Source organism: Physeter macrocephalus, chromosome 20, assembly GCF_002837175.3.
Source record: "Physeter macrocephalus isolate SW-GA chromosome 20, ASM283717v5, whole genome shotgun sequence".
Lineage (NCBI taxonomy): Eukaryota > Metazoa > Chordata > Mammalia > Artiodactyla > Physeteridae > Physeter > Physeter macrocephalus.
In genome coordinates this window covers 34426253-34451900 of record NC_041233.1, presented here as the reverse complement: position 1 = coordinate 34451900, position 25648 = coordinate 34426253, and the positions used below count along the sequence as shown (strand labels likewise).

Genomic DNA, 25648 nt, shown 5'->3' with positions numbered 1-25648 from the left:
GGGCCTCTCACTGTTGTGGCCTCGCCCGTTGCGGAGCACAGGCTCCGGATGCGCAGGCTCAGTGGCCATGGCTCACGGGCCCAGCCGCTCTGTGGCATGTGGGATCTTCCCGGACCGGGGCACGAACCCGTGTCCCCTGCATCGGCAGGCGGACTCTCAACCACTGCGCCACCAGGGAAGCCCGGTACATATGAATTTTGACTTTATTTGCTTTATTATTCCGGGGACTGGAGTGGAGAAGAAATCTCTTTCTTTTCAACTCACTTTTTCCTTGGCCTACATTAGGCAAAATTCATGAATTTTGGCAGTTTGAGGAAACTGAATAAGATCATGTTTAGACACCTACCTTTGTTTAATAATAAAATTGATGCACCTAACAACCTCTTCCTCAAATGTGTATTTATGCAGTGATTTGATGTTTGAAATATATGGGTTTTTATTCATTCATTCTTTCATTAGTCAGTTCATTTACTAGTGGTGAGCTCAGTTAATATTTAAGAGTGGGCTTGATACTTTCCTGATAAAATTGAGTTAGACTTGGTGTAAGGTCGAAGTGAAGATGAAGGCTGGTTTGGGACAGTATGTTATTTCAAAAGTAAAAGATTTGTGTTACTTTGCCCAGAGTTTTCCTTCCTTCCTTTGGGGCCTTGCATCAGTGTTTGGACAATCAGGAGGTTAATTTAATCGCAACGTCTACTGTTAGAGAGCCCTCGGATGGATCAGGGGTGGGGATAAGTTTCTCCCGTGCATTAATTAGCCCAACTGTGCTTCTAGACAACTTGTTTATTAATTAGGAAACTAGAGTTTAAGGAGGGCAAGGGACTTGCTGAAAATCAAGCTTGAGTCAATATCGGACCCAGGGTTTGAACTCAGTATTTTTCTCACTCCAGCGCCTGTGTCATTACCTGGTGACACTGTGCAAAACTGGAAGAGATGCATATGATCAAAATGAAGCCTCAGCTCCTGCTGCCACTTACCTAGTGTTTTCATCACAGGTAACCTGAGCAGTTCCTTCCCCTCTCCTCACCTTTATACACCTGGGTACGTACTGCTTGGAAAGCCTGCCTTTTCTTTGTTGGCCAGGATGATTCTTGATTATCTCTCCAGCCTCAGCAGAAGCTCCACTCTTCCTGACCCCCTGCTGGAGCTTCTTGTTTCTCAGGGCAGGGCCAGGGGCTCCCTTAACACCCTGTGCATCCCAGAGTACAGATTCATCAGATGTCGCCCCCATCCTCAGTGCCCTGCTCTGTCACATCCTGACTAGACTCTGAGCCTCCATAGTGTTGGGCCTGTCTCTTATTCATTTGTTTGTCCCCAGGGCCTAGAGCAGAGGTGGGCACAGGGCAATGAACATGGACATCCAAAACCTTTTATCCTTTCAAAAATCAAACAAAATAAATGTTCAGTGAGTAAGAAATGAGAGTATTCAGAAATGCATCCATGTGCATCTTTCTTCAAGAAGAATGGGCAGGGTTGCTGGAATCTAGTTGCAGAGGGGGCAAGAAAGGATGAGGAAGGGCGCGGAGGGCAGGGGGCTTAGTCAGTCTCCTGGAGCAGGTTTCCGTGCAGTTGACTACATTGGTCCCTTCATAATGCCCTACAGCTTAATTTTGTTTGATGATGATTGGTTTGGGATAATACAGTGCTAAGGTCAAGGAAAGCCCCCACTGTGCCCCCCTTATTAAATTACTTTGCTTTGGGTTTTGAGCATTGCCAAGCAAATCTTGTTATGAATTCTTCAATTACTTTCTTTTGCGATTTTTATAATTTGGTAGGGTAAGCTTTGGAATCAAGCCAATATCTGTGCCATCATGCTAACTTTGATTATTTTCTTTTTTTTTTAACATCTTTATTGGAGTATTATACATATACATATGTTCCCATATCTCTTCCCTCTTGCATCTCCCTCCTTCCCACCCTCCCTCCCTCCCTATCCCACCCCTCTAGGTGGTCACAAAGCACCGAGCTGATCTCCCTGTGCTATGCGGCTGCTTCCCACTAGCTATCTATTTTACGTTTGGTAGTGTATATATGTCCATGCCACTCTCTCACTTTGTCACAGCTTACCCTTCCCCCTCCCCATATCCTCAAGTCCATTCTCTAGTAGGTCTGTGTCTTTATTCCCGTCTTACCCCTAGGTTCTTCATGACCTTTTTTTTTTTTTCTTAGATTCCATATATATGTGTTAGCATACGGTATTTGTTTTTCTCTTTTTGACTCCTCATTAGAAGCGTGGGAGGACGTTCACTTCCCTTAAATCTGATTTTATTCTTCAGATTTCCTCTGCCCCATAATTTGCTTTTTACCCAAGTCTGATACACTTCACCTTAGTGCTGTCTATAATTGTGGGCTGATTCCATTCTATTTGTTCCACTGAGTATTATGGCTTTGGGTTTTATGACTTAAGTTTTTGTATTTTGAACTGAATTGTTTTGTTCTTTGATTACATTAAAATCAAGAAGCAGTAGCTGGTGAGAACAGTTTTGATTTATTGTGTCAGTCAGATCGTTGGCAGTTTTTGTTTAGCTTATTTTTTTTTTTGGTACGCGGGCCTCTCACTGCTGTGGCCTCTCCCGTTGCGGAGCACAGGCTCAGCGACCATGGCTCACGGGCCTAGCCACTCCGCAGCATGTGGGATCCTCCCGGACCGGGGCACGAACCCACATCCACTGCATCTGCAGGTGGATTCTCAACCACCGTGCCACCAGGGAAGCCCTGTTTAGCTTATTTTTATTTCCATTTTGTTGGTATAATGTTGTTTATCCAGGAACAAGCAGGGAGAAAGAGGGGAAGGTAAATAACATTTATTAAGAAATTATTATGCGTGCTATTGTGTTCATACACTTTATCTTTACCATTGAGGGCGTTTTGTGATATTTCCATTTTGAAAATAAGGAATGTAAAACTCAGAGTGGTTAAACAATTTGCCTGAAGATTATCGCACTCTTTCTACCATCCATGTGTTTATTATTATTACTATCACCATCATCATTGTCACCATCAATAAGAAAATATTTGTGACTGACAAGGGATTAAGATCCAAAATATACAAACAGCTCATACAACTCAATATTTAAAAAACAAACAACCCAATCAAAAAATGGGCAGAAGATCTAAATAGACATTTTTTCCAAAGAAGACATGCAGATGGCCAGTAGGCACATGAAAAGATGCTTAACATTGCTAATTATTAGAGAAATGCTAATCAAAACAATAAGATGTCACCTCACAGCTGTCAAAATGGCCATCATCAAAAAGTCTACAAGTGAGAAATATTGAAGAGGATGAAGAGAAAAAGGAACCCTTGAACACTGTTGGTGGGAATGTAAATTGGTGCCGTCACTATGGAAAACAGTATGCATGTTTCTTTAAAACTAAAATTAGCACTACCATATGATCCAGAAATTTCACCCCTGAGTATATACCCAGAAAAAACGAAAACTCTAAGTTGAAGAGATGCATGCATCCCAGTGTTCATAGCAGCAGTATTTACACTAGTCAAGACATGGAATCAACCTGAGTGCCCATCGACAGATGACTGTTTAAGACGATGTGAGATATATATAGAGATATATAGATATATATAATGGAATATTACTCAGCTATAAAAAATGAAATATTGCCAATTGTAGCAACATGGAGGGACCTAGAGAATATTACGCTTAGTGAAATAAGTCAGAGAGAGACAAGTACTGTATGATACCACTTATATGTGGTATGTAAGAAACTATACAAATGAATGTATATACAAAACAGAAACAGAGTCACAGACGTAAACAAACATATGGTTGCCAAAGGGGAGAGGGAGTCAGGGAGGGACAAATTAAGAGTATGGGATTAACAGACACAAACTACTATACATAAAATACATAAGCAGCAAGGATTTACTGTATAGCACAGGGAATGATACCCAATATCTTGTAGTAACCTATAATGGAATATAATCTTCAAAAACCAAACAAAAAACAAAGTCACTATGCTGTACACCCGAAACTAACACGATATTGCAAATCAACTATACCTCAATTTTAAAAACAACAAAAAAACCTATTTGGGTATAAGTAGTTGTTTCCACTGGGATGGGAACCTCTAATAAAGAGTCCCTTTACTCTCCAACATAGAGGTATTAAGATTGGCTTTGAACCCTACATTTAAAAATTTTACCACGTGTGTGTGTAAAACACACACACACAAACAGGTGGACAAAGGCAGAGAAGCAGAGAGAGAGAGAGAGAGAGATGAGAGGTGGATTAACTCAAATCAGGAAGAGTTATAAGTACAGTAAGAGCTCAGAAAAGCACGCCTCCTAAGGGTCAGATAAAGGAAACAGGAATGGTGAGGAGCCTGGTAAAGAAAATGCTCAGCAGTGAAATTTGGTATTTCTAATATTTTAAGAATCTTCGCATTGAAAGGTTTTGAACCTATCGATGCAGCTCGGATCTCAGACCTCAGTTGGTTATGTCGGGAAGTGATGAGTAGGCATCACTACACTTTCGAGTGAGTGTTCAGCATCCCTGGACCATGAGGTGGGCTTCTGTCAGGGCCGTGACCCTGCAGGCCCCTCTAGTGGCGCATCTTTCAGCTTCTTTGACTTTACAGAGCTGTACGTCCTGACAGGTAGAGCTCAGAACTGGTTCTGTGAGGGATGGGAGTCCATCTGGATCAGGACATGACCTCTTTTGTGGCTCCTCAAAGAGTGAAAGGCTATTGTGAGAACTCTTTCTCTCTCTCTCAAGGCTGACATTTTAGCAAAGGCCATAAAGGAATCCTTAGCTACAAATGGGATTAGAAAATGAGGCTCTTCAACATAAGCCCCACAGGGATGGTCTCTGAACACATTAAGGGACAGTCTTTAATATGAATCGTGATCACATGCAACTTTACTGCTTCTTTCTCTTTCCTGCATAGTCCAGGTTGCCAGTTTCCAACAACCCTTTATGGCTAAAGAAACACTGAGAGGATCTGGTTGCAGATGGCAAAGCTACACTGGCCTCAGGGTGCAGTTTCATGAGTCTCACTTGAACTTTGTCTCAACGGAGTCAAGTGCTCAGTTAAGGCCACATAGTGTAGTGACTAAAGCGTGGGATTTGAGTTAACAAGAATTGGGTTTGAGAAACAGACTCACAGACTTAGAGAATGAACTTATGGTTACCAGGGAGGGGGGGTAGGGGCAGCGGGGAGGGATAGTTAGGGAGTTTGGGATTGACATGCTATATTTAAAATGGATAACCAAGAAGGACCTACCATATAGCACGGAGAACTCTGCTCAATATTATGTAACAACCTAAATGGGAAAAGAATTTGAAAAAAAAAAATAGATACATGTACATGTATAACTGAATCACTTTGCTGTACACCTGAAACTAACACAGCATTGTTAATCAACTCTACTCCAATGTAAAATAAAAAGTTAAAAAAAAAAGAATTGGGTTTGATTCTTGTACCCATCTTGTGCCAGAGGTGAGATCTTGGGCAAGGCTGATTCACTTTGTTGTACAACAGAAACTAACACAGCATTGTGAAGCAATTATACTCCGATAAAGATGTATTAAAAGAAAACACTTTACTCCTGAACAAAGTTATCTCATCTGAAAAATAGGAATAATCATACCGGGTCTTCTCAGATTTATTGTAAAGAGTAGAGGTGATGTGAATGGGTGCGTGCAATGCCTTGTAGAGTGTATTTTAACACAGTAGTTGTCCAGGGCTGGTCTCTGGACCAGTAGCATCAGCATCATCCAGGAACATGTTAGAAATGAAACTTGTGGGCCCTACTTTAGACCTAATGAATCAGAAGCTGGAGGAGGGAAGTTGGGGAGAGGTTAATCATCTGTATTTGAACATGCCCTCCAGGGGTTTCTCATTCCCTCTCAAGTTTGAGAACATACGCTGGAATGAATAGTGCTTATTGGTATGATTGTTGTTTTAATAGTATCAGTATTTGATTTATTCCTGAATCTAAGGAAGTGACTCTTAGCCAGAGACCAAAGGTAACCATTGATACTATCCATGAAATCAGACTCTGGAGGAGAGCACAGGATGGAAAAGGGTGGAAGGCAGACTTGGAGGGGCAAACAGGACGTAGCCAGCCCAGCGTGCTTTGATTCAAGTCCTCAGGCTTCTCACATTCTAGTATTCAGCACTTCACTTCTGCATTCATCACTTTACACATATTTATTCAGCACCAACCGTAGGCCAGACATCATGCTAGGGCGGTGAAAAGGACACGCATGGCCAAGGGGCTCACATCCTTCCGTGTGGGCGTGTGTGTGTGTGTGTGTGTGTGTGTGTGTGTGTGTGTGTGCACGCGCATGTGCACGTGTGCTGGGAGTATCTGCGAAGCCCTATCCCTGTGCTTCTTCATGGAATGTTTGACCACATGGGTGCCTGTCCTCTGTGATTCCTGGGTTCATGTATTCTTAGGTTGCTTCCCTTTCCTACATGGGTATTTCTCATTCTGTATTCTTGTCTCTTCCTAATCTATCTTGTATATAAGCAAACCAAATTACCCTTTTTTTTAGGTCATTCTTAATCTTTCCCATGGAATAACTCAGATTAGGTTGTTGTTTATCATGGTCTTTGGACAATTTAAAGTTTTGACAAATCATTGAAAATCAGTGTGTCCCTTTGCCCTGCTGAGAAGGTTGTTTGTGGCCCCTAGCTTTGCTGACGGTGTACAGTTTCAGACTTTGGAGGAAGGAGCCATTGATTCTTCCAAATTAGGGCTTTTCTTTTTTCCATTGTACCAAACCAGCTTCTTCTCCCTTGGAGATGTGAGAAAGCTTCTCCCACTGAGACAATACTTGGTTCACTAAATAAGATTCTTTCTCCCCAGAGTGCCAGAGGCTCTAAAAGGGAAAGCAGCTATGAAGCCTCCATAAGGTCAGGTGCTGGAGGCAGACATCATTAGCAAAGCTTGTCCAGAATCTGGCAGTGTGATAACAGCCAGCTGCTCAGGGAGCTCTGTGTGGCTCTTCGGGGCTACTGATGTTGAACTTTTGATGTGGGAGAAGGAAAGGCCATTTGCAGTCAAGGAGACCTGGGGAGACATTCAAGCTCTGCTGGAATAGCTGCTTCTGGGGTCTTGGGCAAAGTTCTTTTTGAGTCTCCATTTCCTTGGAAAATGGACACAGTTTGTACTGTGGAAGTTCAGCCTGAACTTTCTAATAGGAGAATGGATGGGAAATCACCAAGTAGAGTGACATTCAGGAAGAAGATGTAAAGTGTGACTTTCCTTTAATGTTTGTTTTCAATAGCCCTGGTCTCAACCCTATGCTATTCCCTCCTCCATCTGCTGCCCCAACTCAAGATCCTAGAGCCGTAATACTCTTTTCCTTCCTAAACCTACTCTGAAGAGAAGATCAGAAGTTCATTGACAGAGAGGTCTCTATCATTGAATCCCAACTTTAGCACACATCAGGGGCACCTGGAGAGATTATTAAGACAGATTGTTGGGCTCCACTCCCAGGGTCTTCTTTTCACTGGGTCTGGAATAGAGCCTGAGAATTCCTGTTTCTCCAGTGATGCTGAGGCTGCTGGTCTAGGGAACATTCTTTGAGAACAACTGGTCTATATTATAAACTTGGAGGATGTTAAAGCTGGAGAAGATCTTAAGAACTGTCTGGGCTCATCTTCCATTTTTACTAATCAGTAGTGAGTCAGTAACTGGGCCAAGACTGTGACCCCGTCTAATAGACTTTCTAAATTACCAGGCTGGATGACTGAGGACAATTTCAAGTGTTATTTTCCCCAAGGCAACTGCATTTCAATTAGGATCTGAACTTAAAGCTATAAGGATGATGCCGGTGATGATTATCATGATCATAAGGATAGTGTCTTATTGTTTGAGTTCCTTCAATGCATCAGACACTTTCTGTGTTGTCTCTTCCTGTGATGAGCCTAAGCGGTGGGCGGGGCTCACTACTCCTGTCTTCTAGAAGAGGTTACTCAGGCTCAGAGGGTTCAGGTGGCTGGCTAAGGACACTAGGGGAAGACCTGGTCTCCCCGTCTCCAGGCCCTAGCTCTCAACCCACATAACTTGCCATACTTTCTATGAAAATGAAGTTGAAGATTCTGTAAAGGAAATTAATCAAAGAGAAGGTAATGGCATTGGTGGCCTGAAAAATGACTTGCCGCTCTGTACCACTTGCTCTGCTTCTCACTGTTGACTCTGTTCCTCTAGGACACAGGAGTACCAGGATAGGGCAGGTAATCATTTGCAGAAGTAGTTTTGCAGACCTACTGCCTGGCCATCAGGAACTGTTCTCTGCTGCTGTAGCCTTGGGGTGTCTCTATCATCTCTGTCCTCTTGCCCAGGTAATGGGCGGCCTCCCTGGGACCAACCACCATGACAAAACTTCAGGACTCAGGCCTGTGCTCATGGCCATACACACACACACACACACACACACACACACACACACACACACACACACACACACACACACACACACACACACACACACGACATCCCCCTACCAGATGTCCTTGCCACCCCTTTAGTTGGGTTATCTCATTGTCAGCTCCATCTTGTTCACTCTGTTCTGAAGCCAGGAGCCAAATTGATTTTGTACGCTGTGGACGCTTCAGGAAAGCAGCTGTTGCACTAACCGTGGGAGAGCCCAGCAGCCGTCGCCCCGCCCACTGAGCCCACCTGGCTTTGCGTGCTTGTGCTGGTCCAGGGGCTGATCAAGGTGAAGGGTCATTCTCTTTCGCTCCTCGCTTGGCAGGTTTCCTTACAACCTGCTGAGGAGGGCGTGTGAACACTTCCGAGGGTCCTGTTGATTGTCTGCCTTACATTTTCACATCATTTTGGAAGCCTCTTTCTACTGTTCTGAGTGACCGAAGAGATGTAGGCTCCTTCTTTCCAGCTGAAGGTCTCCTTTTCCTGAACCTCGTGTGGTCTCCAGGTGCTTCGTACCTGAGTTTACCTCTCTTCTGCTTCCCTGGGGGCTGTGGTGCTCACACACACACACACACACACTCACACGTGCACACACACACACTTCCACACATGCATGCATTCATGCACAGACATCCTCATGGGCACACGCGTACACACACTCACACACACACACCCCACACACACAGCATGTTGCTGACTTGGTCAAGGTGGAGGAATGGTTGGCAGGAGGGGGTGGGTAGGAGGAAAGATGTTTCAATGACAGCTGAGGTATTGATCTTCTGAATCGAGCTGGGGAATGCCAGACAGAGAAGAAGGAACTTGTGTTGGGTCCTCACTGTGTGCCAGGCACAGTGCATTGTCCTGTAATTTCATCCTCAAGCCCCAAGTCTATATAGGTTCATTTCAAGCCCCAAGTCTATAGGTTCAGCAGAGAGCTGGAATGTGGCAGTGTGTCTGTCTTCGTTCAGAATCCTGCTCTTTTCACTACACTGTGGTCTGTGAAGGAGGCTGAATCACTAAAACTACCCTCCTGGGCAGCTGCAGTCACAGAAGAAATGCTTGCTGAGTTGCAGAAAACATCGGGGCCCAGGAGACTGAAAGAAACCAGCAGAAGTCACCCATGATGGCATCACCCAAAGATAGTATTTGGTACTTGGTTTTGATTCTTCATAAAGTTCTTGCATAATAATTTTTAAAAGATATCACAATGTAAATGCTCTCTTGTAACAGGTTCTTTTTCACTAAACAGTATAATACTGGTTATCATTTATTTAGTGCTCACCACATGCCAGGCAAAACCCTAAGCATGTTACATTTACTGAGGGATTTAATCGTCATCAGAACTCTCTGAAGTATGGACCATTTTACATCCAGGGGAACTGAGGTTCAGAGATGTTAAGCATCTTGTCGGCACTCACACAGCAAGCAGTGGAGTTGGGATTCGTATCTATACGGTTGGAGTCCAGAACCCAGGCTGGCTCTTCTTCATCATGGACAGTTGTTTCCCTTCACAGGGAATGCTCTTTTAAAACACCATAGTAGCGGTAACATAATAGTCCATCATCTAATACATCATTTACCTAGCTGATTCTCAATTGTCGAGCATTTAGATGGTTTCCAATTCTTGCTAGTTTAAACAATATTGCCCTGAGAATCTTTGTACAAACATCTTCTCTGAAAGGGAATAATTCCTTAGAATGAATTCCTAAGGGTAGAATTGCTACATATGCACATTTTAAAAGCATTCGATGCTCCCCACCAAACTGCCATTCCAGAAATATCATGCCAGCACACACTCCTACCAGCAGACTGTAGAATTGTCCTTTTCTCCATAGATAGTCTGGGTCTTACTGTTGCATCTTTTGATTTGGCGTAGTGCATAATAATGTATCACTGTAGCCGGGATTCAGGATACCTGTGGTGATGTGTGGCCATTTTGTGAACATGAGCGTAGGAGCTAAGATTTGGGATGCCGAGCTCTGCTTTGTTGGGGTGAAGGGTGGATGCAAGGAGAGACAATGAGCGTGTCATTGGATGGTTGATGCCCATGAGGCTGCATCAGGTTTCCAAGGTGTCCCTGATACCCTAACATCCCCATCCACAGACAGCGCAGGCCCCTGTGTCCTCCCTCTCCCCGCATTTCAGCTGTTCCACGAACCACCTCTTAAAGCTGGAGGAGGACAGTCACTGGAGCCAAAGAAACCTGTGCTCTCCCCTCTGCCGTGCTTGGACTCATGAAGGGAGGGCTGGGGAAACTGCTATGGTGCCCTTACCCTCTGAGCACTTCCCAGGGGAATGCTGTTGGTGATAGAACCCATGGGAATGGCAATGACTGTCTTTCTCCAGATTGACCTGGCTCCACTACTCACTATCTGGGTTTATTTGGGACAAGTCACTTTATTTTTCTGAGTCTCAGTTTCTTCATCTGTAAAATGGGGTTAATGTTCAGCCCCTCAGAATTATACCATGGATAGAAAAGGAATCATGGATCTGACAACCCAGCATCCAGCAGGTATTTCACACCTACCCTGTACCTGGCAATGCAGACACCTGATTTCCTTTAGCACTTCTTTTCTGATAGTATTTGTGTTTGATGTTTGTAGTACCTGCATTCTTGTTTGGGGGGATAGCGTGGTTGCTTGTCCGTTTCCAAAAGCAGTTAGGATGGAGTAGAAGAGCATTATGAAGTTCTTGCCTCCAAGGCTGTTGTCTTGGAAAGTTTGTGCTCCAAGTGAGTTCTGGGAAGGGCCATATCAGTGGTGCAATGAAGGGCAATGCAATCTCATTTTATTACCAGTGTGGAGCAACGGCGATGAGCCATCCAATATCCCAGCTCACTTGTGACTCTGTTTATGGTGCCCAGCCTTCCTCTAGCAAAGTAGGCTCATCATGTTCCCCCAAATGTTAGGGAGGATGCTCTAAGCACTGGGGTCAGACAGCCCCGTGGTCTCAATCCCTTTCCATTTGTAGCAGTGCACCAGCATGTGGGTGGACTTGGGAGGAAGTGGGCCTCAGGAATGGGCTTGGCTTCTGTTTGCTAAGATGCTTCCTGGGAGACAAACTAGGAGTGGTCTGTCTACCTGCTGCTCTCCTGGCATACTGAGATGCCAACTAGACATTTTCTTTGACATTTTATGTGATATGTCAAAGCTGTTCTTTCCTCCTTTCCCCAAAGTCCTCACATCTCTTCTTTTATGTGTGAACCAAATGCCTTTTCTTTTCTTTCTTTTTTTCTTTTTTTTTTTTTTTTTTAAGGAAAAGGAGAGGGTGAAATGAAACCACATGTTTAGATGCAGGCCAGGGATGTAAGGGAGACTTTCCCAGGTGTCTGAGTAGTGTTCAGGGAGCCAGTGCCCTGGGAAACCGGAGAGCTCTGACAGACCTTTGTGCTCTATTGATGGGCAAAGGCGCCTTTAGGAGCCAAGAGCACACAACGCAATGGAGATTGAATCTGGTACAGAGATCGGATCTGGTACCTATGTAGTGTGTGATAGCATAGACTGTGTAACAAGATTAAAGAAAATATTTTAATCACCTTGTCCTAAGAATCATCACTAATCCCACTCCATTATGTAATATTCCTGTTCATCTTTTGGCGTATTACATTTCACATGTATACAGAACAGTAATAATAGTGTATCCATCCCATTGTTTTCTACTAATTTACATATATAATATGTATATATTTCTATGTATATATACATATATATATAATATGTATATATACATTTCTATGTTTCTGCATAGTCTTTATAATTACTATCGGTTGCATAAAACCATATTGTATTAGTGAACCATAATTTATTAAATTATTTCCCTAAATTAAATATTTAAACTGTCCCATGCTTACTTTATAGTCAACATTAGATTTAAAATGCCTGTCATGTCATTAAGATACACAGATACGTTTGGTTTACTTTTTAGGTTAAATTCTTAATTTGCTAGGGCAAAGGATATGAGCAGTTTTAGATGTTCATGTTATGGATGCTGCATTACTTTCCGAAGTGTTGTGTCATTCTGTGATGGCTATGGCCACGAAGGATCACACCCACTTTGTCACAACCTCAATAACACTGGATATGATCAATTAAAAACAAACAAACTGTGGAAGTGGGAAATTATATCCCTAGGCTATGTTAACTGTCAAACCTCCGCTGTCTTAGATGAGCTAAAAATGCCTTCATAGCTCCTGGAAGTATTTTGGGCTGGAGTCCCAGGACCCCAGAGCCAGCTCTGAAGGACTCTCTGGGTCACTGTGTCCACCTTCTGCATAGAGCCTTCTGCACAGAGCCAAAGACTTGGGGAAGGCTTGGCTGAATCTACCAGCCTTGTCTCCAGCCTAACTTTCCAACAGCTGCATTCCAAGGCATTGATGCATAGTAAGTCAATGATTAGAAGTTAGGAATACATTTAATATTATAAATGGGCCAGCCAGATCAAGGTAATTTAACTCATTAAAGAGGTGAAATCCAGTATTTGTTCTTGTTTTGTTTTAATGCAGAACACAAATCTATGGTACCACTTTCATCTTTTAGACTTTATGAAATAAACGTCAATAATCTATTTGTAAACAGCTCACTGCCTATTGCTCCTGATCTCACATAACATCCTCCTTAACTCCCCTCAGCCCCCTGGGAAGTAGGGAAAGGACAGGACTGGGAGACATAAGAAAGGATGAGTTGGTATGAACTGTGGCAAAATAGCCACTCTAGAGCTCTGTTGTGCCATTTAGCCAAAGCATTCCCAGTTTCCTGCAGGAAGGTGTCTGGTTCACCCTTCTTTCTCTGTGAGGAGCAGCCAATGGCCCACAGTTGAGAAGAGGCTAGATTCCTGCCAATAGTCTGTCTTCCCAAGAGACTGGAAAAAAATCCTCAGCAAAAAGAAGTAGTTAATATAAATAGGAAATGACAGATGTCCCAAAGTGCGCGAGATCTCTGGCATAGAGTTGAGGGGGCAGAGGGTAGAGGGAGAGGCGTAGAAATGCCTTCTCAATGGAAGTAGAGACGAGGCAAGAGGCTGAGCTACAGAGGAAGGAGCTGGACCAAGAACAAAATGGGAGAGATGCTCAGACTCAAGAAAGGCAGAGGATGAGCCTATGACAGGAAGGGAGAGGAAGAGAGGAAATTCTTGGATCTCTTGGAGGCAGATTTTTGATGTATCTGGCATCCCCCACATATGGAGAAGCCAGAACTTTTGGATAAGCAGCACAGAATAAGAAGGTGGACACATAATTATTAGGGGCTGCATGGAAAATTGGTTCTGATCCTATAAGGAAGAGTTGGGCTTCCCTGGTGGCGCAGTGGTTGAGAGTCCGCCTGCCGATGCAGGGGACACGGGTTCGTGCCCCGGTCCGGGAAGATCCCACATGCCGCGGAGTGGCTAGGCCCATGAGCCATGGCCGCTGAGCCTGTGCGTCCGGAGCCTGTGCTCCGCAACGGGAAAGGCCACAGCAGTGAGAGAGGCCCGCGTATGGCAAAAAAAAAAAAAAAAAAAAAAAAAGAAGGTGGACATATAATTATTAGGGGCTGCATGGAAAATTGGTTCTGATCCTATAAAGAAGAGTTATAACTGTGGGGAGGTTATGGGGCATTCATTCTGCCTGGAGCAAGAAGAGGGTCTATATAGAGGGGGTATAGCCATGGTGGATGGCATGTTTGGGCTTCTGATACTGGCATCTGAAGTGTTCCTGAGAGTATGGTCCTACCTAAGAAGCTTTCTGTCTCATACAGGGGCTGCGACATACCAGGAAGATTGGGGAGACATCTATAAGGTCCAGGAAGTTGTGCTGGAAACTGATGAACTTGGGAAGCCCAGGGAAGGTTTTGGTGGTGCATTTTACTCAGCATGAGGCTAAGAGAAGAGGACCCAGGAAGCCGTGGGATGCTGAGGAAGTGAGGAAGGGATGTTGGGGATGGGGAGTATTTTATAAGGCTAGAGCTCCATTGCAATTGCAGTTTCTGAGTTAGCCCACATGTAAGAGGTGGCATATCAGCCAGCCTCTCCAGGTCTTCCCTGTTCTGGCATCGTCAGGTAGATTAGGGACCAGCCGCATGCTTCTTGAAGCAAACATAAGAACTATGGTAGTAAATGTAGTCCCTGTTTACAAATAAGGAGATTGAGTGTCTGGGGTCATGCAGCAACTCAGGAAGGAGAACTTCTATTTTCTCCTCTTTTCCTGACTGCCTTCCTGGTTAGCAGGGATTTGCAGCTGAGACATTGCCAGCATGCCTTCCATATGTTTTCTGCCTTCTCAGCTTAGGCAGCGGGACTATAAATGCAGCTTCCTTCATGGATCTGTGCTCACCTGTCACTTAGCCCAAACTGGAGCCACAGATGCCTGTGGCTTGATGGATCCAAGTGCCCCATTAAAATGGCCATGCCAGGCTTTTGTCAGAGCCAGTTTCCACTCGAGGTGGGCCAGCTTATTTCTTTCTCCTTCTTGGAACATCGCTTGAAACGTAGGAATGAAGTTGATCTTAATTCTTTCTTCAACATGACATGCCCTTTTGAAATTGTGCAAATAACAATGTCTGATTGTCATGTTGAATTGCAAGCACGGGTATGAAATGCTCCAGAGTCGGACAGAAGCCAGATATTAGGTCATAAGTCAACATTTTGCTGAGAAACTCGGTTACTAAGAGGTGGAAAATTTATATCTTTTCATGAGAAAACGTGTTTGCCAGCAGGAAAAAATTTCAAAGACTGTTATCTTACCATGTGGAGGGAGAGAGATGAGTGTAATTTTGCAACCTGGGTCAACGCCCTTTAGGGACTCCTGAAATTGACTTGGCCAAGGAAAGAGGCTCTGAGGTAATATTTGCATTGTTCCCCGAGGTGAATGTCAATGGGTGGTATGGTCTATGTCATTTCTTACAAGGTCGTCGGGTAAAATTGCGTGAATGGCTAGGAGCAGTCTATTCCTGGCGTGGGGAGGCTGTGCTCTACCCACAAATCCTTCGGATGGAAAACTCCTGATGAGAAAATAAGCCAGCTTGGCCCATGGGCACCTAGGGTCCAAAAAGAAGCAATATCCTGATGAGCTTCATCTAAGCAGCTATGGTATTCTCCGGAGATTCTCAGTGGACACACAAAGACAACTGAATAAAGGCAGGAAAAGGGAATAACACCCCTGCTGACAGTGCCACAAAGCTTGTAGCTTGCCAGCTTGGCTTGTTGTTACCTGTGATGTTTCAGCCCTGCCACTGCCCCAGACTGGGGTCCTCCAGCATCTAGTGTGAGCTGTGGTAGGAGAGAATAAAGCATGAGGTGTCTGTATGTTCACTAGAGAATTAAAACCAGGCTCTTGGCTGCATTAAGAACACCATGCTCTATTTTAAGCTGGCCGAGTGACAATGTCTAGTTTGCATCTTCTTCCAAAAATCAAAGCAGCTCACATTACTTCTGAGTGCCTAAACTCCAGGCCAAGTCAGGATTATGGCTCAGGAGAGAACTGAATGTCTGCTATGGTTGGGTGTGATGGAGTGGGACTTCAGCTGTGGCCACAGGCAAATTCTGATGGAATAATTTGCCACCATCGCATGGATATAGAAACACTGACACCAGAAACCTCCTCCATGTAGATGCATGTGCGTGTGTTTGTGCACATGTACGCATATATATGTGTGTATGCGTATGTATGTGCATGTGTGTTTGTGTGTACACGCTCTTGTGTGGGCAGTGAAAGGGAAGTGGCAGAATCCTGGCTTGGCACCATAACAATCAGGACCCTGTCCTTAATGGCTTCTTCCCCAGGCATAGCAAGTTCATGACTTAGATATTAAGTCGCAGCCACTCAGGGGCACTGATCCTAGGGCCGTCTCCCATGTTCGCCTTAAGCAGGGCTCAGTCAAGTTCTAAGTAGAAATATTAAATGGATACTATTCTGCATCCCCCTAAATCTCCGGTCAGAAAATCTCAATTCCCTGGGGTCAGACTTTCTGCACTCTCCAAGGTGAGCTCACTACTCTGAGAAACAGGTCCATGCCACTGTGACCAGGAGGCTAGCTCAGAGGCCCCATATAGCTCATCTCGCCCACCTCTCTGTGAGATGCGCAGCACTGGGGCCTCCTAGATGCATCATCACGTCCTTCTATGTCTAACCACAGTGAACGGCATCAACCAGGGGTGGAATCCGCAGACCAGAAAATAGGAGAGTTTGCTGTGCCGGCTCGTTGGGCAGGAGGACCATTTAGAAGGGTCCCTCAAATCCCACCACTGAGAGGCCTCACTGCTCGAAAATAATACGGGAGGCCAGGTCTGCCTGACTTCATGGTGATTTTGGTGTTTCAGGCAAAGAAGGGGAGCTACGCCTTTCTGTGGGATGTGGCCGTGGTGGAGTACGCAGCCCTGACAGATGACGACTGCTCCGTGACTGTCACTGGCAACAGCGTTAGCAGCAAGGGCTATGGGATCGCCCTGCAGCACGGCAGCCCCTACAGGGACCTCTTCTCTCAGAGGTAGGCTCGGTCACTGAGAACACGCTGGCAGCCCCCGTGCTCCAGTTGGGGTTTAACCAGCCTTCAGGAGATGAGAGCCAACACAAACTTGTTTATTCATCACGTTTTCCTCAGTGCCAACTATGCACCAGTACATGCTGCTCTCCACCCCTGTCCCCAACTAGTCCCGTGCCAGGTCCTGGGATAAAAAAGAGGAAGTATGTGTAACCTTCCCATGAAGCTGCATAGTCTCAGTGGGAGCTGTGGTGTGAGGAGGCGACGTCAGCACAGGGCAGTCAGTGAGACAGAGAGGATATTCTGGGGGTGGAGGAGGACAAAGAAGGGCATCTGACCAGACCCAGAAGACCAGGGAGGACTTCCCAGAGGAGGTGACACCTGAGGCCTGAAGGTAGAGTAGGAGTTAGCCAGACGGGCCTAGTAATTTAAAATTAAATGAAAGATTCACTGGATCTGGCAAGGGCCCAATAATAACTTCTTAAGATAAATGCAGGGTGGGAAGAGTCAGTGTGGAGACGTGAAAAACTGGGGCCAGAGAAGCAGATTGACTCCACATTCACCTGCACAGGGGCTGAGGGAGCAGATGCTGCCCGCTGGGGCAGGACAGGGACCTGACCCTCACTGCCCACCTCCTCCCCATCCTTTCCGGATCAGTTCCTGGTAATTAATACTAGCGATGGGGCGTGTTGGGGGAGAGTGAGGGGAAACACTGTGTAGACAGGAGTGTTCTGGCCTAAGCAAAGACACGTGGACCCTGTCCACCAGAAATGAATATGTGTGTCTAGTTTTCATTGGCCTCTTTAGCTTCCCAGGTGATTTTCTGGTGCACGTCCATCCTGTGAACTTGATCTTCTCTGGACTCCTGGGCATGATTGAGTTTCCAAGTGCTCAGTCTGGACACCTGGTCGGCCTCCTTGAGGAAGATAGTCTTTCATCGTCCCACCCCCGTTTCTTGCTTCCCCACAGGAACTTACCTTAGTCCTTGCCCAGGTTACCTGGCCTCACAGAGAGGATGGAGGTGAACAGCGTGGGTGAGCTCAGTGGCCTTTTCCCAGCAGCCAGCCTGCTAACAGGGGCTCTTGTCCGCAAGGATGTCTAAGCCCACCACTCGCCCATGTCTGTGGGGTGACATCCTGGTGGGTGAAGGAGCAGGACTAGAGCTTTGCCTTGGTCCACCAGAATCCAGACTGTGGCGGAGTGTCCAGGTGAAAAGGCCGGCATGCGCTGAGGCTTAGGGCCAGCGCCCTGTTACCTGATGAGCACGTGCTTTCCAGCACGAGGAGCATCCACCTGGAGGGGTGAGAATTGTTAAAGATCGTTCGTTTCACATCCTGAAGCCCAGAGGGGGTAATGTGTGCTGAGGGCAGCTCAGCCAGCTGCTGGCAGAGTCGGGAGGAGAAGGCAGGCCCCCTGAGCCCCAGTGCTGTGCCCATGCTGCTATCGGATCTCTGAGCCCTACCACCTCCCTCCTCCCAGATGTTGATGGGGCTCTTCTGATCACGAGCACCTGAGCCTAAACCCCATCAGGGAGAGGCCTAGGAGGAGGGCCTGCAACCCATTCATTCAGTGGCTTGTTTGCAAAACTGGGAAGAGGGGTAGAACTAATTAAATTCAATGAGGCTTTGGGGTTTTCTATAGAATTTAATCAAGTATACATTCCATGCCTCCCTTTGCTCCCTGGAGCAGAGAGGGATGACCCAAGAGAAGGAGAGGTAGTGATTTATCAATTGCTCGGATTAAAGGCATGAAGAAGGGATGGCTTCTCTCCAGGGTATATAAGACAGTGGTGTTCTTGAGGTTTACCCTACTTGGTTTTCTGAGACAGGATGCTCAGGGCATTCCCCGGGCGATCAACCTATGAGCACCTCTCTCACTGGTTGGTAACAGATGGTAAGGGAGCTTGTGGGACCAACGCAGCAGCATCGGCACCACCGAGACAGCTAATGTGCCCCACCCAACACAGTGCTCACAGAAGCACAGGGTCCCCCGTGTGGAAAGCTTAGGGTCCCCGTGCACTCAAACTGCTCAGAGATCCCCTGAAAGTCTGCCGAAGTGAACACTGACACACTGGGGAGAGGAGAGAGCCTGGTTCTTGGCTGGATCTTTCAACGAACATGAATGAAAGTGGCTAGTCCAGTTTCTATGTTATTCTGGCAGGAAGTGATTAATTACCCTTTGCTTTCATCAGAAGGCCACATGCTCTATGACTGTAAGTAAATGTCCCCAGTAGGCTGTGCTGGCCTCCTGCAGTATTGTCATTGGTGTCTGTGTTTTAGCCTTTCCTGGGCTGGAAGCGTCCCCACCTCCCCTACCTGGACACATGGGTACCTACTTGGGGGAGAACACTCAAGGCTTCAGGTTTCCGACTTTCTGCCGCCAACGGTTCTTTAAGAGGCTCCATTATATGATGCATGCAGAACTGTGGGCTGCCCCTAACTGGGTCATGCCTGAGAGGAAGAAGGGGGCAGGTCCAGGAAGCAATGCCCCGTGCCACTGACAGAAAAAGAATCCTGTGTAAATAGCAGATCCCAGTCTTAATCTGGAACTGCTGTAGCCTTCCTTTCCTGAGTCCCAGGGACTCAAGTTATTTCCTTGAACACAGATATGTTCCCTTGTTTTGGCAGAGGACTGGGTCTTCAGGCTACAACGTATGTGTGTGGGGGGGACTGCGGTTGAGTGCCATAGCCCTTTTATGGACCATGGCATGCAGAGTAGGCATTCAGCAAATGTTTAGCAACTTAATAGCCATTTATAGAGCACCTACTATGTAGCAGCCTCCACGACTATTGACTAAAGGAAAGCACCTGCAATTATATCTGTCTGGAAAATAGAACAACTGGCTTCAGGAAGTGGCTATTATCGTTCTGGCTTACTCATAGTCAGGAGTAGAGATTATTATGGTGTGCATTAGTTTAGCCTCATTGCAGGAGTCATTTTGTGCCCGTGACTTGTTTTATGTTTCCTCTGTTGCTTACATATTTAAATTTTCTTTTGGACTGGCTTGTTTGTTTTTATTTTATTCTGTGTTTTCCTATAAATTGCCTTACATTCTTCCTGGAATAATATTGGGCATAAAAATGCATACAATTATAAGGAGCAGGAAGAAGGGAAGCATCAGCAGAATGAAGCCTCCTGCAGTTAATGAGCAGAGAGTGGGAATCTGGCCCTCTGGCCCGGCTCTTGTTGGAGTCTCACCATCCCCTAGGCTGGAGCTGACTCTCGGAGAGGAGGCTGACTGCACTTAGCAGCTTGGTGTTCTGGGGAGAGCATGGCCTCCTGGGTCAGCGTGACCCAGCTCGGAAGAGCAGCTACGCTGCTTGCTAATTGCAACTGGTGGCAAGCCATGTAGATTCTGAGCCTCAGGGCTTCCATCTGTAAACATAAGAACTACTTTGCAGGCTATTGTGAGGATTAAAACAATGTAAAATGATCAGTCCCTACTGTGTCCTCAATAAAAGGCAGCTTGTGTCAATACTGGATGGATAGGGCTGCTGGTCAGTATGGCGCCAGAGTGTGGTGCCATACTGACCAGCTTTATGGAGCTCTTCTTGCTGGCTAGCTCTTGAGCTGAGTGGTCCCATGTGTTCCCGCTTTTTATTTGGTTGTGATAATTCTGTGAGGTAGGTGCTTTTGTTACCAACCTGGGTCCTTGGACTCTTGAATCAATAGAAATTGATAAGAGGCCAGACAAGGAATTCAGGCAAGGCTTTACTGGGACTCGTGCTGTAGCAGGAGGGAGCAGAAACAAGACAAAGGTCCCTTGCTCACTCCCCAAGGGTGGGGAGGGGGGCAAGCTTGTACCTTAAATGGGGTAAGGGTGGGGGCGGATGGGTGGGTCTGGCTGGAGGGCTGGCTTAGGTGGTCTGCCCACCCCCGTGGTGGTGCTGTGTGCAGGGATCGTGTGCAGTACCCTGCTTTTGCTCCCTGAAACTTAGAAGCAGTTGGTTTGTGGCCCTTTTGTATCTTACTCTTCATAATTGCCCCGACTGCACATGCATGCAGTTATTTTCAGTCCGTTACAGTTTCTTTGTGTTCTGTTGCTCCAGCAGACATTTGTCCAGGTACAAGTGCAAGCACTCCGGGAAAGGGTCCCAGGTCCCAGCCTTTCTCCCTTTTGTTATGATCTCAGATTTTAGTGATACAAAAGCTAAAGTTGAGAGGTTTCCTAACATGGCTAGTGTGATGGCAGAGTCTGGGTTTGACTGGTGTCCATCAGAGCAGAATCTGTGACAATAGATAAAAAACTCTGCTGCTTCTCCATGGTGAGCCAGTAGCCTAACCACGAGTCCCTCTTGAAGGCCCTGAGGTCCTGCATACCTAGCCCTGGGGTTCCTGTAACTGCCAGGAGGCCCAGCCTACTCGGAACTGCCAGTAGACACTTACATAACGGCCACTCAGCATGAGCCAGTGGACATACAGACATGCAGCTTCCCTAACACGTCCAGAGCCACTTGGAGGTAGTGGGACCCTGCAGCTGCCCAGTTAATCACGGCATGTGCCACAGAAGAGACCTGTGGCATACCAAGCGCGACCCCAAATGCCTGTGTAAATCATGCCTTTATCTCAGTGACCAAGCTGAATTCTAAGTCTTTTGTGCTGACCTGTGCCCTGGCCACTTAGCCGACATTATCTCATTATCTCACCACAGCCATTTTAGTTCAGGTTAGTTTTCATGATTCAGTTCATACATTCGTACATTATCGATGCAACAAATATCCATTGATGGCTCAAGTTGTGCCGGCCGCTGTGCTTGCTCAGGGGAAGCCATGGAGATCCAAAGGATCTACTCAGCTAGCGGTAATCATGGGTCAATCTTGCAATGATGAGCAAGCCAAGCTTAGTAGGGGCGAGTCACTTGTCCGAGGACACCCAGCTGGGATTGGTGCAGATTCTTTGCACAGAGCCAGGCTGTACCCAGCCGGTGAGATGCCACACTACGCTGGCCCCTAGACGGTGACAGGACAGGGCACCCCCTCTGGGCTGTCTCCCTCCCTCTCCACAGTCACAGCCCATGATTGTTACTGAGCTCAGCTTCAGCCTGTGGTCACAGCTGGCCTGCAATGCAGGTCCAGGGCAGAGTCTGCTCAAGTGGCCAGTTGGCCATGAGCTTCTCCTGAGCATCAAGAACCACTGTTCTTAAACTGTGCATACCCAGAGGGCTCAGAGAGGCCACCGTGGGTGTTGTCAACTGAACAGATGACCATGAACCAGGCCAAAAGAGTCCCGCCTCCACAAATAAAAAAGCTTCGGTGTAAGGAGCCCGGGGGCCATCAGCTACCACGGGTTCACTGTCCAGACCCCTGGATTACAGAAAGAGTCCATGAAATACTACAACAAAGGAGAACTGCCATCCAGACACCGACCTGGGGAATACGGGAGCAGGGGGGGTTGCCCCACCTCTGTGAGCAGGATAAAAGCCAGGCTCCCTCTCATACCTTTTCAGAGCCCACATTCTTGGCTCTGCCTGTTTCTTTCACTTCAACTCACATCCTCCTCCTCCTTCTCACCCACCATCTACAGCCTCACTTGCCACATTTTAGCTTCTCATACACTCACCCTAGACAAGACTTTCAACCATGGTTCTAGTCTCAGGAAGGCTCTTCTTCTTCCTTGTTGAATGCCGTCCTTGCCAACCACAAAATGACCTTGGCAAGATATTTCACCTCTCTGTGCCTCAATATCCTTCTCTATAAAAATGGGACCATGGAAGTGGCCTTCCCAAAGGGTTGACATGAGAATTAAACACTGTCAAGCACTTAGGTGATTTCCTGGCACACAGGTGTGCTAAACCCCTGTGAGCTATTTTATGCTTACCTTTCACCCCCTTGATGAGGTCTCCCCTCACCCTCCAGTCCAGGCCACCCTCCCAATGAGTGCCTTTCTTAGCACTTCTACTTTCATTTCGTTGTATTGATCACAGCTTCTGACTCCACGTTGATTGCTCTAATTGTTTCAGTATCCGGGTAAGTATCTCTAGACCAGCACTCCCCAACCTTTTTGGCATCAGGGACCAGTTTCCTGGAAGACAGGTTTTCCATGGACCAGGGTCAGCAGGGATGGTTTTGGGATGATTCAAGCGCATTACTTATTGTGCACTTTATTTCTATTATTATTCCATTGTAATACATAATGAAATAATTACACGACTCACCATAATGCTGACAGGAGGCAGAGCTCAGGCGGTAATGTGAGCGATGGGGAGCGGCTGTAAATACAGATGAAGCTTCACTCACTCACCCGGCACTAACCTCCTGCTGTGGGGCCGGGTTCCTAACAGGCCACGGACCACTACTGGTCCATGGCCCAGGGGTTGGGGACCCCTGCTCTGGACCATACTCTCAGCAGTGTTGAACATCATACTTGGCACAATGCAGATGCTCCTCAAATCAATGAATGAATGAATGATTTGATGAATCCTAGTGGGAGAGACTTAGGATATAGTTATTGACGTTTGAAAGAAAGCCTTTCTGCGGGTCCACAGTCTGAGTGATTGCATCATGCATTTCTGTATTTCCTGATTTTATCCTCAGAGCTTGCCCCAGGATCCCATGTCAAGGGTCCTTATGTGCTTTGCTGTTGGACTTCATCCACAGGCAGTGGGGACAGGGTGGGAGAGGACATCAAGGCTTTGAGGAGGAAAGTGACAAAATCTGAGGAGTGTTTTGAGAAGGGTGCTTTGCCTGCAGAGTGGAGAATGGATTGGGAGGGAAAAGCTGAGGCAGAGAGCCACTATGATGGTTCAGCATTGTCTGTGGAGGGGCTGGCATGGTGGGGAAGGGGCCAGGGCCCCCATGGCTGTGTCAGTGAGGCCAGGGCTGTGGCTCATGTGGATTGTATCTTGCAGGATCCTGGAGCTTCAGGACACTGGGGACCTGGATGTGCTCAAGCAGAAGTGGTGGCCGCACACGGGCCGCTGTGACCTTACCAGCCATGCCAGCGCCCATGCGGATGGCAAGTCCCTCAAGCTGCACAGCTTCGCCGGGGTCTTCTGCATCTTGGCCATTGGCCTCCTCCTCGCCTGCCTGGTGGCCGCCCTGGAGTTATGGTGGAACAGCAACCAGTGCCACCAGGAGACCCCCAAAGAGGTCCGTGCCCTGGGCCCTACTTCTCCTTTCTGCAGACTAGAGGCAGGAGAGTCCCCCTGGGCCACTCGGCGGGCGGTTTTCTTCCAGTTAGTATTTACCCAAGCCACTTGTCTGGAGACAGCAATGTTTTATAGGGGGGATGGTATCATTGTTTTATTTTGCCTTGAAAGCCAGATAACAAATGTAAAGAATGTTTTCACGCTTGAGCTAGTGCCAAGGCGCCAGCAATGGCCACTAAAGTCGTGTATTTATCTATAGAGCGGGTACAGCATGAACAGCGCCTTCCCTACCCTGCCCCGCCCATGTGCCTCCACCCTGACCTGGAGAGACCAGCTCTAGGGTAAGAGAGGAAACCGCATTCCTTCCTGGTTCTCTTTGGTTCATCAAGGGTCATGGGCCCTGCTTTCCCAGCATGGGAGGGAGGACCGGCCCCCGCCCCCCATCATCCATTCTCCCTCTCTTCCTCCTCTTTGCAGGGCCCAGCCTTGCCCACGTCCCTCCGGGCACACCCAGCACAGGGACCACTGTGGCTCTGTTCTGACTCTAGGTTCCGGGCACATTTCCTTCCCCGTGGGTACCAACTACAAGCTGATTCTGCCCTTCACACTTCCTGCTCTTTGGGTTTTGCTCATCTTCAAGCTCGATTTTTTTTTTTCTTGTCTGTAGAGTCTTCATGAAGTTCTCCTGGAGCCCATGCCTCTAGGGAAGGGTGGCGAGGAGCGTCATTTGGTAATGATGCTCTCCTGGTCGAAACCTGCACACAGGCACTGTAGCACAAGCCCAGCCACTCCACTGTAGGGCTGTCACTACCTGATACATATACCTCAGCTAATTCTTGAATCATAGCTCCACTTAAAGATTATGCTGCTTCAAACAGGGGTAAATTTCAAACAAGAAGCACTAAAGTGACCAGAACCAGCATTCAAGAGGCAGCATCCCCATATGGCCACCATCTCTGCAGCCTAGAAAGGCTGGCTGACCACAGCCACAAACATCAGTCTGTAACAGAGCCCCTGACATGACTGGGAGTGAGGACTGACCCTCCATTCATACCAGGCAGTGAGCTCTCTGTCATCACGCTTAGATTTTGCTGGAAAGAGCTTGCTGTTTGACTCAGCATGTCTGAAATATTCTGAGGACCTCCATCTTCCTCTCATGCTATCTGTATACCTTCATGTAAGGCCATGCAAGGCCGGAGCCTCCCACAGACTCAGGGGTCTCCTGTCACCCCTGGGCCATATGAGAGGAGGAAGGAAGAGATTTGAGGAAAACCCACTGACAGGAACAGTTAATGGTCCTGTCCCAAGCTTCTTCTTTTTTTTTTTTTTTTTAACATCTTTATTGGAGTATAATTGCTTTACAATGGTGTGTTAGTTTCTGCTTTATAACAAAGTGCATCAGCTGTACATATACATATGTCCCCATATCTCTTCCCTCTTGCGTCTCCCTCCCTCCCACCCTCCCTATCCCACCCCTCTAGGTGGTCACAAAGCACTGAGCTGATCTCCTTGTGCTATGCGGCTGTTTCCCACTAGCTATCTATTTTACGTTTGGTAGTGTATATATGTCCATACCACTCTCTCACTTTGTCCCAGCTTACCCTTCCCCCTCCCCATATCCTCAAGTCTATTCTCTAGTTGGTCTGCATCTTTATTCCCGTCTTGCTCCTAGGTTCTTCTGACCATTTTTTTTCTTTTTTTTTTTTT

At 46.7% G+C, this 25648-nt stretch overlaps 1 protein-coding gene across 1 annotated transcript in view; it reads left to right on the top strand.

Moving 5' to 3' along the window:
* Positions 1–25648, top strand: part of GRID1 (glutamate ionotropic receptor delta type subunit 1) — a 704191-nt gene that overhangs the window by 658722 nt on the left and 19821 nt on the right. The window contains exons 14-15 of the mRNA XM_024132152.3: positions 16694–16860; positions 23702–23942. Of these exons, the coding sequence (XP_023987920.1) occupies positions 16694–16860; positions 23702–23942 (408 nt within the window). The remainder of the gene's footprint in view (positions 1–16693; positions 16861–23701; positions 23943–25648) is intronic.